Here is a 13388-nt window from a genome sequence, read left to right on the forward strand (position 1 = left end):
ATGAAAAATAAATATTTTTAATCAATCACAGAGAAAAATCTTAATATTAGCTTGTTATATAAAACATATCTAACAAAAGGTTTCTTAAAACCTATATTTAATATTTTTGAAATACTTAAACCGAAAATGATGAATATCCAAACCAGCAATAAATCTTCTCCTTTAGGGAATAAATAAATATCTTAATTTCACTAAATATTTTTATTTACATCATTTATACACATCCATATTATTGATTATATAAAACTTAATAATAAACAAGTTTTTAAAACAAGTTTACAAATCGATTTCTTAACAAAAGACAAATCAGTAATTTTAAAATTAAAATTGTTTCCTTTATTAAAAATTTCGAAGACATTAGTACACTAGTAGATATAAGTTAGGAAATATCTGTCAATAGTTAAAAGAAAGGTTTGTAAAAATAAACTAATCTTCGGTTCGACACTTTTTCACGAATCTTGATGGTTTGGTGCAGTAATTTTTCTTTTTTTGAGGTGTTAAAAAGAATAAAACATTGTTCTAGTCTGAATAAAACCAATTATTCTATTCTATTCGTGAATTTCTGTGCTGTCTTTATTAAAAATAAATTCCTGTAGTTATCTTCATTTTGATGTCAATTTGCAGCACCTGCTCCATCTAGCTCTTGGGTCAGCTTTTCCTTCATACATGAGTCCATCAAATGAAGCTGAAAACGAAATGTATTTATTAATTTCACTTCTATTTTAAGTTTTATGTTTTATTTCCAGTCCCAAATAAAGATCAAACGCGAAAAAAAATTTATGGAATTCATCCTTATTATTCGATATTTTGAAATTTTAACACTGTTTTAAAATCGTCTTAAAATTTGAGGTTCAACGAATCGATTAACTCGGTTCTGGCGAAGTTGACAAAATGATCTCATGAAAAATCGGACGAATTCTCGAACCTCCAATATTTCGATGCATTCTCCTCTCGGAGAATCGCAAATCTTATTTCAGAGTCGAATAAAATGAAGTAAATCAAACATGCAATCCAATATGCTGAATTCAAACTGTTTCGAAAAACGTAATTGTCCCACAATCGATGGTGTTTTCAAAATAAATGTAAACAACAACGATCTCGAGCTTTTGAACTGCTCTACTTCCGGTTAGAAAGTATACAGCTGCTTATTACAAATTATGGTGATATTTTCAAACTGATAATTTTGTCTATAATAAAAGAAATAAATTATAAAATGTCTGAGCTTAAATCTGCAGCATTTCATAAGATATTAAGTAATTCTAGTGAGTTTGAAATGAATATTGGTTTTAGATATTTATAGATGAATTGTTAAAAAGGTGACACGGTTGCTAGATTTATAAGAAACTCGCCTTTTTGGCAGTCCTGATTTGGCCTCTTTTTACTTGTTTATTACTGTTTGTTCTTTTTGCAAGTTGTGCTCCATCATACGGTAGTGTTAGCATATTGTTCCAGCAGAGAAATTAAACTGATTGTACAAATTATCATTTAGGTTTAAATTTCGAAGTTGGTATATTGTTGATAAAGTAAGAAGTGTTTTATAACGATTCTTTTTTTTTTTAAATGACGATTCTTACGTCTTGAATTGACAGTAGATCTACAAATGACGATTCTTTTTTTAAACACAAATTATAAATCAGGTAGCAAATACAAGTATGAAAGAATACTTCTCCAGGGAGTTTCAAAACACGTTGCGAGCCAATTGGCATCAAAATACACCAGAAACAGTAACCCGGAAGTATAGGCAGTAAAGAGCTTGCAATGCACCCTAGTGTAGAAAATACCATCTGATCGTAAGACACGGTTCCCAGTAGATAACCGAAGTAAAGCATCACCGATAGTGAGCAGGTGGCTGACCACTTTAATCAGCCTCCGAAAGGGACCGAGGGTGTGCAGTATCAGTCGTCGTTAAACTGTTCTACTTTAAAGTACTCTACTTAACGTGCAGACCGTTGGTGATGTGATTTTCTTAATTTGAGAAGAGCAGTCTTACCTTCCCAGCGTCCTGTTTTTGATTCGAGCATTTCAATATCCTCTGCAGTGAAAGCGGGTACAGGTTCACTTCTATAGAACGTTTTTCGAATTAAGGTGCTATTAATTTCCAATTCATCAACGGCAATCCAATTGATGCCGTCGTCACTGCCCACGCTGGCTCGCTTCCTCTTGTCGAAGGCATATGTTCGTCCTGTCTTCTTATCCCATCCTAATATTCCACCAATACTCCTTGGTAAAACTGAAACGAAAATCGAATTTTAAATATTGAAGGCGCTTGTATATCTAACATGTTATTAAAATAAAATTCGCTATCTGCCATTAATACTAAATTTTATACGATGCAGTTGTTTCTATTTTTCTAAACAGCAATAAAGTTGATCTAACTTTAACCAAGAGCTTATTTAATGGCCGTTAATAAACACTGAGGTTCTTTCGTGATTTACGGGATCGAACCAGTGGTTTTCTCTGTAACACTTACGCTTGGCCGTTTAGCGTCACTTGACCTTTCTTCCACTTAGGCCTTACAGTTGCAAAACCTTAAAAGTACTCCACGAAGGCAAAATTTCACCCAATATTTGATCCAGGAGTTTCCCTGTCTTCTGGAATGTGTTCTCAATTACAAGTCTACGAAGTTAGACATTAGTAGACGCAAACCCAAAATTGTGTCGGCTGCTCAACGACGGTTATATATAAAAACCAAAAGGCTTTTAAGGATACAAACAATCTTTAGTATCTTAGGCTTGAAGGTTGGGCAGCTCCAAGAAGCAAGGCACATCGACCAGAGGTCTATTGTAACCAAACCCTAGATCCTAATAGAAAAACTTTATAGCTGAAATAAAGTTCAGCAAACACATGTAGTTCCCAGGCTTTAGCACAATGTTTTCCCAGATGCTTAAATCTTTGAGCAGAAAAGACTTCACACTCACAAAGAATATGATGTGAAATTTCCTCCATAAGACCACGACAAAGAAGATCGAATGCACTTCTTGAGGATGCAGTGATTAGTGAAAAGACCAATGATCTTGCTCAAGCTATTCCTGTTAAGCTTAAGAAGCTCTTTTTGACGTACACCGGGCAGTCACGATTTAACCCCTTATTTAGTATCTTAGCATTGGTTCGCATTAATCTTTTCTTGATCGACTTCGATCTCTAGCAGTACCTCCCAGAAAGGAGAAGGCCTCAGCACAGGTTACCATAAGCAAGAAATGTGATACTTTAATAGTTCTAACGTAATGACATCTTTCGCATTAACCGCCACTGCGCAGCTTAGTAACCGGAACGTAGTGACTTCTTTCTTATTTCCATGCACTGCGCAGTTTATGTTCGTTACGTCAGACTACTAAATTGATCCGTGCTGAGGCCTTCTTTCTTCTAGAAGGTGTTGGCTCGAGTCGTCAAAGAGGGGAAGCTATTCCCTCTGCAGACGATCGAAATTGTGATGGCATGTCTTCGAATCATCGTCAGGAATGTTTCCCAGTCCGTCGCCAACAGCCCAGCATAAGTAACTCTAGTGCGACGCTAATCAAGTCTAGTCTAAAGCTTAATAAATTCTAAGACGTCTAGTACTTACCTTACAGAAATAAATTTAATATTTTAAAACTTATTTTTTAATAATTGCACAAGGAAGTGTTTAATATTTTGCTTTAAATTGTTTTGTTTTTTTCATATCTCATTAAAACTATGAATTTTCATGCACTACAAAATTGTCAAAGTTAGTGAAAAAGTTTGTGTTTATTATAATTAATCAACAAAAAAATCAACTGACTTCTCCAAGAAGATCCAGCATCCGTCGAGGCAAAGCAAACCAAATTCCTGAAAAGATTAAAATGAAACATGTGTTAATTACATTATATTTTGTAATAGTAAAATATTAAAAAATATGTATCTTATAATTTGAATAAAACTATCTCCCAGAGCATATATTAAAAACCAACTAGTTTTATATGTTCATGTATTTAACACGTAATTGCATTTATAGTTCTCACAAAACGTAAGTGCGAGTTAGTTTTACTTGCTGACTTTTACTGATGATTCGGTTAAGAATTTCTGCTTAGGAATACTAAAAACTACAAGCTAACAGACTATTTGTGTTCTTCCCTATTTGGACCATCATTTCCTCTTGTTTAATTAAAAAGACAAAACCATATTCCAACAGGCAAATAGTAAAGATATTTGATAATAATTTCAGATCTACCAACATTCACGTAAACATGTTCTGAAGTAATTGCATATAATATACGTGAGTGGATGTAAAATGTTTTAGTTGAAAGTCTCTAATAATTACATTTAATGCAGATGACAGTAATGTTTAATCAAAAATTCAGTAATGTTTAACACGTTGCCACACATTTTTGATTTGACGATTGTTGCTAGAAACACAATATTTTTCAATTGTGTGTGACTGCCATTTGAAACTACGAGTCATTCGTATGTTTAGAAGAGAAAATTATCACATTTTGTCTCCTTCTTTCCAAGAAACCTTTTGACTTCTGCAGCCGTAATTTACTCGTTATTACGTTTTTTTCTATTCCCAAAACAAATGACCGAATGCGACATCTTCTTTTTTCGACGTATTACTGAATAATTAACAAATAAATGCGTTAATACTCTTACTTACAGTACTAAAGATGTTCCTTTTTTATTAATTAAAATGTGCACGACGGCTATAGCCGTCATTTGTCTTCATATCGTCAAAAATCGGACGGTTATACTCGTCATTTGCAACAACTCGTTAAACATATTTTATTAACATTTTTTTTATTAATAACCATTTTAATATTTGATATAGGATTCTTAAAATAGGGCTTTTATTCAATGTGGCATTGAATCAATATATTTTTATATATACAGTCCTCGTTTTAAATTTATATAAAAAATTCAGATAAAAAGATCCTCTATTATTATTTACTTTTATCTTTCAAATCAGAAATATGCTTATTAAATCTTATTCAGTATAATTACCGACATAATTGAAAAATTTGTCTAAATCTTATACAAACACTGTTATAGAATTTTAGTATAAACAATCTTGTTCTGTTATATAATTAAAAATATTCTGTCAACATGTACGCTTACACTTTAAAAATGATTTATTACTTCTAAAAGTATTATTTCGTAAGAAATATTATTTACAAACTTGACAGAGATGAGGAAGAAATTAAATATTTGTTATAATTTGGTGCTAGTGCAGTTAATTAAAATCTCCCAGTATAAAATAAAGCAAACCGAAAGAAAAACATTAATCTCTAAGCAACTGGTTTAAATTTTGGGGGCAATAAATTTGAATTTATGTAACTAACAAAAGGAAACAAAATGAGCATTTTTACTCAGCACTTTAATTCTCTAGCTTTCACAAATAATAACTGAGATTATTTATTTTCTTAAAGCATACTAATATTGTTATGTTTAAAGACTTATTTTGAGACTTAAACAAGCGAAAGAGGTGAAACCAAATGAAATGAAAATGTGAGAGGGATTATAAATGAAATCGATTTAAATAATCATTTGATGGTTAACATCTAAGCACTTACTCCATATCATATTCCAAATCGCAGAAATAGACTATATCTCTAGCAGTGTCAACTGAAAAATGTCTTCCATATTTATCTGTAATAAAACAAAAATGATTTAGCCCAATAAATGAACAAACTTTAAATACTCAGAAAATACCTCATTTTAGAAATATTGGAGAAATTTCACTATATGTGAGCGTGGATCGTTAATAAAAAAGTAAATTAATCATAGATTTAATCATCATAAGATCAAGACGTTTACTTTCCGCAGAAAACAACAAGATTTCTTGAAATAACTCTGGTAAATCTATGTAGTTTATGTTATTATTGATTTCAAGAAGACAGGAAAATGACAACATAAAAACCTACTCACCTTGTAAAATTTTTTGAAATAGATTTTGAACCAGAAAGTTGGTTCTTTATTCCTGAAAATAAGACATGTTCTGATAGGATGGTATTTTAATCAATCTCTTAACCCAAGATATTGACTGCTGGCGATATCTATTTTGGTTATAAATTACGAAAAAAAAGTGGCCAGGAAAATGACTAATTTTCATGTGACAAACAAATTATTGACAGAAAAAATTATTTTCAAAAAGTTTTTGTAAATACCCTCTGCATGCATTCTAGAAATGCTTACAACGGTTGAGATGAAAATAATTAGATATTGAAAAATTTATGGGAAGTTTTGAAGCTAGTTATTATTGGAAATATTGTTTGTGACTTACCAGGAAAATGACATTTTGAAATTTTAATTGATTTTTTTAAATATACGAAACAGTCAATGCTAATGCGAAATCATTTTAAAGTGCTAACAGCAATGCTATTTATTAATTATTTTTAAAAAAAGTTCTTTTAGTTGTATAGTATTAGATCTTGGAGCAAAAGACTGTCAATTGTCGTATTTCGTGAGAATCACCCATATGCGGTTTGTCATTGTTTAACTATAAAGCATTTGATTAAAAAGATAATTTGTAACTTTGGAAAGAATTTTACTTACTCTTATCATCAGAATACCAAGTTGGATCAAATTTCGCACAGGATACTGCAATATAATAAAAATTTTTAAATCATACGCATAAATTTAAATATATGGATTAATGTCAAGTTTTCGTAATAACAATAGTATGGCCAACAATTTAACTGTTGAAAAAATTGTCAGTAATTCAAAAGCATTAAAAAAAAACTTTACATGAGTTCAAACACTTGAATGGGAATTTTTTTGCTTTCTGCCTCTTTTGCGAAGTTTCTGAAAATGAATCAAGTTGTTTTTGATACCAACAGGTCTTTGCGGTATTTCTCAAAACTGATCGAGTTGTTTCTGATATTAATAGCTCTTGCAATATTCTGAAAATAGATCGAATTGTTTTTGATTTTAACAGCTCTTGCAAATTTTCTGAAAATGGGTTGAACTATTCTTCACAACGCATTAGTAATATTATTAAAACGAACGTCATAACAACTCAACTTAATAACCAAAAATTACCATATTTTTTGTTATTGTCGGTTTGGGCTGAGTTGAATATAGCTCTACTATGCCTCACTTAAGCGGATGTTTACAAGATATAATTATTTAATGGTGTCGTAAACTGCATCTGACACGAAAACAAAAAGAGAAGAAAACACGTTAAAGACTAAACAATCATTAAGACACCTTAGAGAATCTACATTAGCCTCTGTATGGGCAATATCAGATTTTACATTCGTATAGAAATATGTACCTGAAGGTAGTTTTTCGGCGATGTAGCAGCCGTACATTTCCATTTTCAAGCCTATGTACATTTTATCTTCCTCTAATTTTTCAGCTTCTTCCACGACTACCCTCACAAATCTTGTTTGAATGGGTTTCTCAAGATTGTCAAAAGCCTTATCTTTCCTATACACTAACTCTGTTATCTACAACAAAAGTAATTTAAACAAAAATTTAAAAAAAACAACAATGTTCACAAATCTATAAACTATACACAAAGTATGGTAACAAACAAAGGCGCATTGTAACAAAACTACTTTAGAATTGCCACCACGCCATCTTGTGGCGAGGATAGTAAACAATGAGTTGAACTACAGCTACCGAAGGGAGAACAGTTCCTAAATAATATCTCCGTTATAGGGTTTTGTGAGTTTCGCCGTTAATTTGTGTTTGTTAATTCGTAACTGTTTCTGTGCTCTGCTATTGAATATAAATACATAATTTCAGAGATAGTTCGGTGTTTTTATTTCTTAGAAAATGGCTACAGTATTAGTTTTTCTTTTCTAATTTTCATTCCTTTAAAAAATTAACTTCATTCCTTCTGATGAACTGCAAGGAATTTTGGTGTATAGTTGCCCCCATTTTTCAGTGTAGAGGTAAACTAAAAAAAATTTACAATGCATATAATCACATTTTTTATTTACTTTTTCACTATTGTAGTTTTATTCATTTATTTATTCATTTTTTGTTTGTTTGTTTACTGACAACACATATTTTAATGCTCAATAGAATTAATTTATGGCTTCCTTGCAAAAACAATTCGTTTAAAAAACAAACACATTTTTAGTAATTTTTTGCGCTAGTTCTTTCAAATTGATATTTTGCCAATTGTACATAATTTTTTGCATGGTAACTGGAGTTCTGTTCTCGAAAATCTATTTAGCACTAATCCACAACACCAAAAATCGTGGCAAATGTACAGCAAAATGTTTTACAGTGTAGTGGAATCATTTGTTAATCTTATAAAATATAATCTCGTTATTGGAGGGAAATTCAATTTATAAAAATAAATCATTTTTAATCAGTTTTTATGCTGTTTCATTGAAAGTTCCGTTTCATTTTTTATAAGTTTTGCTTTTAACCTAAATTAATTTCGTTATAGATATATAATTGTATTTATTATAATTATTCTATAATAATATAATTACTATGTAATTATTTCGTAATTAGAAATAGTTATTGTGCGTAACCTACTCACGGCAAATTGTAAGAGTTTGCTTGACTCAGCATAAAAATTGCCCTCTTTAGAAACATTTTTTTAAAAACTTGCTATTTATGCAATTTTTTGTAGCAGTAATTATACAGTTTGCATCAATTTACTTACCGCTTAAATTTAAGCTTTGATTTTAGACAAAAAACTAACTATCTTCATATAAAAGCTTTGGGAAAAAATGGCAGAATCATCGCATTTATGTTAATAAAATTTTTATTCTTGATATGTTTTGTATCACTTACTAACTCCTTCTGAGGAAAAAAATGTTTTTAAAATTATTTCAATCTGTTTAGAAAATGTCCGTCAGAGACTGTACCTCATTTGCATATAGCCAATCAGAGCCAGTATGGCTGTACTGAAGTCGGTATTTCGTGACACATCTTGTGTTCTCCACTTTTAAGAACTCTAGTTTAGATACACGGGTCGTTCGAAGGAAGTCAACTTGGAAGTATGGCTTGTGTGGTCCAAGACGCAGAGCAGGGGACCATCCTGGAATTGAGAAAGGGAAGAAAAAATGGAATACTCAAAACTTTTCATTATTTTGAAATTCACTGCCAAAAAATTATACCAATAATTATAGCCCAAATAAAAATAAATAATAATGGAAGTTGTTTTCATTTCAACTGTTTAATAACAAACATATGTTAAATTGTTTAACATAGCGAACATTTCTTAACTAACTTCTTCTACTTCTTCTTGGGCACTACAGCCTATGACAGGCCAAGGCCGTCCCAATAAGCATTTGCCATCTTGATCTATTCTGTGCCATGGCCTTCCAGTTAGTTATTCCTATTATCTTTAGGTCCTTCTCAACTGCGTCCAGCCACCTAGTCGGTGGACGATCCCTTTTTCTTGTACCTTCTGGTTTAAAAAATGTTACTTCTTTGCGGGGTTCTGGTCTTCAGATCTATAAAGGTGTCCCAGCCAGTGAATGCGATTGGCCTTAATAACATGAAATATGTCTGATTGTTTATACTTTTATTATAACTCATGATTGTAAAATGTGCGCCATTTGTTATTCTCATAGACTGCACCAAAAATTCTTCTATGTATCCCTCTCTCAAAAATCAGCAACTTGTTCTCTTTTTTATTAAGAATCCAGCACTCACTACCATATAGCATCACAGGCCGTAGGAGTGTTTTGTATACGTTGATTTTTGTCTTTTGTTTAAGAAATCTACTTCTTAGTTGGCTTTTTAAACCGAAGTAGCACTTGCCATTGCTAAACGGCTATCGATTTCAGTATTTATGTCACTTTTGAAGGTTATAGTAGTCCCAAGATATTTAAATTCATCAACAGCTTCAAATTCATGATCATTCACATGCAAGGGCATTGCCTTAGTAAGCCCTCTGTTTATCTCCATATATTTAGTTTTGTCAGCATTAATGGCTAGTCTCATTTCACTAGATGCTACTCCAAGAGCTTTCTTAAATAGCACTGTATTTTAATAATGTGCAGGATATAATTTTCTTTAATCATTATAAAAAATATAACTTTCTAAATGTTATTTTCGAAAAATAAACAAAAAATTGCGCAAGAAAAAAAAATATACTACATGTAATCAAAAATTTGCCCAGTTACAGATAAATTACAAAATATTGTATTTGTCCCTCATTGTTATGTTATTTAAATACCACTCAATTTCACAGTATTATTTAAATGTTTCAATTCAATGTTTCAGATTTATAGATAATTTCTAAACAGAAATTCCATCAATGTTTTTTTATTGATTGAAATCTAAAGCGTAGCAACAAAAAAAAGCAGTTCTTCTATCAATGTTTTTGGTCGGTTGAATTAAAACAGAAGAGTTCTGTGATCAGTGTTTTTTGGGGGTAAATGAAATGCATGAATAGGTTTTCTATTAATTTTTTAATTAACTAAAAAACAACAAAGAATTAAATATGGTTCCAATTGTTTCATTTGAAATGATTTGTTTGAATTGTTTCATTTGAATGATTCTAATTGACTCATTCAAACGAAAGTAGAGTTTGACAATCACATATTACATTTAAAAAAGCGTTAAGATTGTTTTGTTAATTATTTTTGTTTGTATCGATTTGAAATATCTCAGACATTGATAAAAGACAGTTTGGACGAAAAGAAATGTCAAAATAAGTAGATATTATACAATTTTTAAATGTCGAGTTTTACTTTTGAAACAAATGCAATGTTAGAACAGATTCGAAGTAACTGATTCATAAAATACTTTCAGTTTTTTTTAAAATCTTAACTAATGAATGCATATATTTTTCTATATAGCATATCAAAGTACATTATTTAAAAAGACAATGTGTTCTACCTTTTTTCCCACTAGCTCGTATATTGTAAGGTCCAGTTTCTCTCTTGGCTGCAGACGAAGCACTGAGTTGGCATTTGTATACTTTCTTTGGGCTCGCCAAACCCAACGGCTTGTAACACTCTACAAATGACAATTTTGATTTAAAAAAGAACAAATATGGTATACAATGCAAAAGCGTGGTATAAAATGAAATGAAAATTTAAAATTTAAGTTTTCTCTTGACTCTGGTCACGTGGTTTGTCCTATTTTGAAACGCAAAGGAACAACTCATAACCTGACAAAAATAATGCTAGAATTCAAGAATGGAATTTTAATTTTTGAATTTGAGTTTCGAAAGTGTTTAAAGTACACAAACTAGGAAAATAACTAAATGTTGTATTGCTTGTTTATAATGTACTCCTTGTGCTTTCAAAATAGTTTGAGCTTTGATTTCAAAGTTAATTTCAATTTTGCTCCAATGTAAAATGAGATAATGTTACTCTCGCGGGTGTGATGTATAGAAAAAATCAGCTATAAGAATATATTGCTACCAAAGAAGGTAGCAATATTCCAACATCACTGTCTAGACTGTTAACGATATGGTATATGTACTCATTCTCAATTCACGATAATTATAGCTGTGTATAGAACGGCAAAATGTTCTTCTTAGTAAAGTATTGTGTTACCTCAACCGAATTTCGTTTCATTTTTGGAATTAGATTCATGCTTCACATTGGTATTTATATTAGTATTTAAATGAAATGAAACAACACACAAATTTTATCAAATTCTAACGAAGCGATATAGAAGGCAATCACGGTAAAATAATCAAAACTAGTTTGATTGTCGTAAGGAAGCGAAAAGCGATAAGAAACGATTATCAAAATCGTCTTTAGGGCCATTTGGGTCTTATACTTTCCATCCCACTTTCATCGTAATTCGCTTTTTTACTTCATCAGATTTTTATAACAATTACAATTTTTCCTTACTTAAATAGTGTTTGGTGACCCTTAATGTACATAAAATCTTAACTTCAATTTTGATAATGATTTCAAAATTATATACTATTAAGAAACAACTGTGTTTGTGCCAAGTGATTGAGAATTATGTTTTTAACTATAGCCCAGCTTAATGACAGCTATAATAAATGAGATCGTTAAGTTCTGCTGTTATTTTTATCGTAGGCTAATTAAAAAACTCGGCGCTTTGCAATTGTCGTCGTCATTTTGCAATGCTCCAGTTTAATTGGAAAAGCCAGGTTAATTATTTTCCAATTCCTCCGATATTTTAGGCTTATCACTACCGACCTATATGCCTTTCGATAAATCAGTTAACATGCGCAGATTCAGACTGAATCACGATTGAGTTTACTTCAAAAAGCATTTAATAAGGATGCTTACAATGAACCTTTACAACTCAGAACATTTTGCGAACTTTATGAAATGAGTATCAGGCTGATAGAACAGCGATTGATAAATTTTCTAATTATCCCAAAGGTATGAGGGATCACTACAATAAGCGCAAACTGTGTCAAGCTGGTTAGAAAATACTAGAAACTCTTTTAATTAGCCTCGTTCATTGTAAAATAACGGCAGGTGCCTGCACAAACCCCAATGTCTGGTTAGCCCTGTCTTCGAAAATATGTACCCCAAGTTTTGTGCGAATCGGTTCAGAATTGCAGATTTATATAAAGTATATACACTCATCCACAGACATATAAACATTCTGTTTTATTTACACATATTTTTCTATATCCTTCGTTAACTTTCTTAATTTAGTTTAGTTATATTATTAAGGGTTTTCATACTATTCGCTTTAAAACCCAAAACCCTTCAAGGGTTTGCGATCTTCTGCCTGACGGAATTCTTTTAATGTCAAAAATCACAGACGTTTGCACATTATCTTAATTATTTATAGTGTTATTGCGAGTTAAAATTGGAGAGTTAGCTCTCAACAAGCCTCTATATCATTTTAAGAATTTAAAAAAATCGTTTAATCCTGTAAAATTAAAACTTACCTTGACTGTTCACGACGTACATAATATAATCTACTGGTCCGCAGTTCACGATAGTTTCAGCTGTGTCCGGATTGGCTGATGGTTCTTCCCTATAATTCTGCAGACACAGAACTCTGTAAGGTGTCGTGGCATTGACTTCCCCTCGACCGAAACCTCTTTCGTTTTTAGGATCAGCTAATAAGCTGACAATGATAGTTGCAGAATCCGAAAATAAAAATTGAGGAAGCTGAAAAGGAAAATTAAAGTTTCTTACAAATATTTTACTCTGCAAATGTTTGTGATTTCTAGTACAGAAGGAATGCATAAGGACAGTAGAAAAATTTAATTAATACATTGGAATGTTATTTTTAAAAATTATACAAATAATATTAAAAATACAAAACTTTGCTATTTGAAAACAAAACTTCTCATTTCAATATAAACTTGTAACAAAATGTTAATTACAAATTGAAGAAATGAGTTAATAGAAGGTTTGGCCACCTATTACTGGTACACAGATTTCAGACCGTAGTTTCATTGCTAGTAAAGAAGCAGCAATTTTCGAACTCGTTTTTTAATGATGTTTTCTGGCACTAGATGGTTAAATGAGGAGAATTGTGACTTGTAATCACCCCCTGAGAGCCTC

General features: G+C 31.2%; 1 protein-coding gene across 1 annotated transcript in view; it reads right to left on the minus strand.

Annotated features, from left to right (window-relative positions):
* Positions 1–312: 312 nt before the first annotated feature.
* Positions 313–13388, minus strand: part of LOC107450276 (uncharacterized) — a 62638-nt gene continuing 49562 nt past the window's right edge. The window contains exons 23-31 of the mRNA XM_087160506.1: positions 12764–12989; positions 10768–10887; positions 8784–8956; positions 7226–7400; positions 6505–6549; positions 5523–5598; positions 3758–3804; positions 1991–2230; positions 313–685 (exon numbers count right to left, since the gene is read on the minus strand). Of these exons, the coding sequence (XP_087016632.1) occupies positions 603–685; positions 1991–2230; positions 3758–3804; positions 5523–5598; positions 6505–6549; positions 7226–7400; positions 8784–8956; positions 10768–10887; positions 12764–12989 (1185 nt within the window). The 3' untranslated portion in view covers positions 313–602. The remainder of the gene's footprint in view (positions 686–1990; positions 2231–3757; positions 3805–5522; positions 5599–6504; positions 6550–7225; positions 7401–8783; positions 8957–10767; positions 10888–12763; positions 12990–13388) is intronic.

The sequence above is a fragment of the Parasteatoda tepidariorum genome, chromosome 1, assembly GCF_982258835.1.
Source record: "Parasteatoda tepidariorum strain Cologne lab strain chromosome 1, Ptep-v5.0, whole genome shotgun sequence".
Lineage (NCBI taxonomy): Eukaryota > Metazoa > Arthropoda > Arachnida > Araneae > Theridiidae > Parasteatoda > Parasteatoda tepidariorum.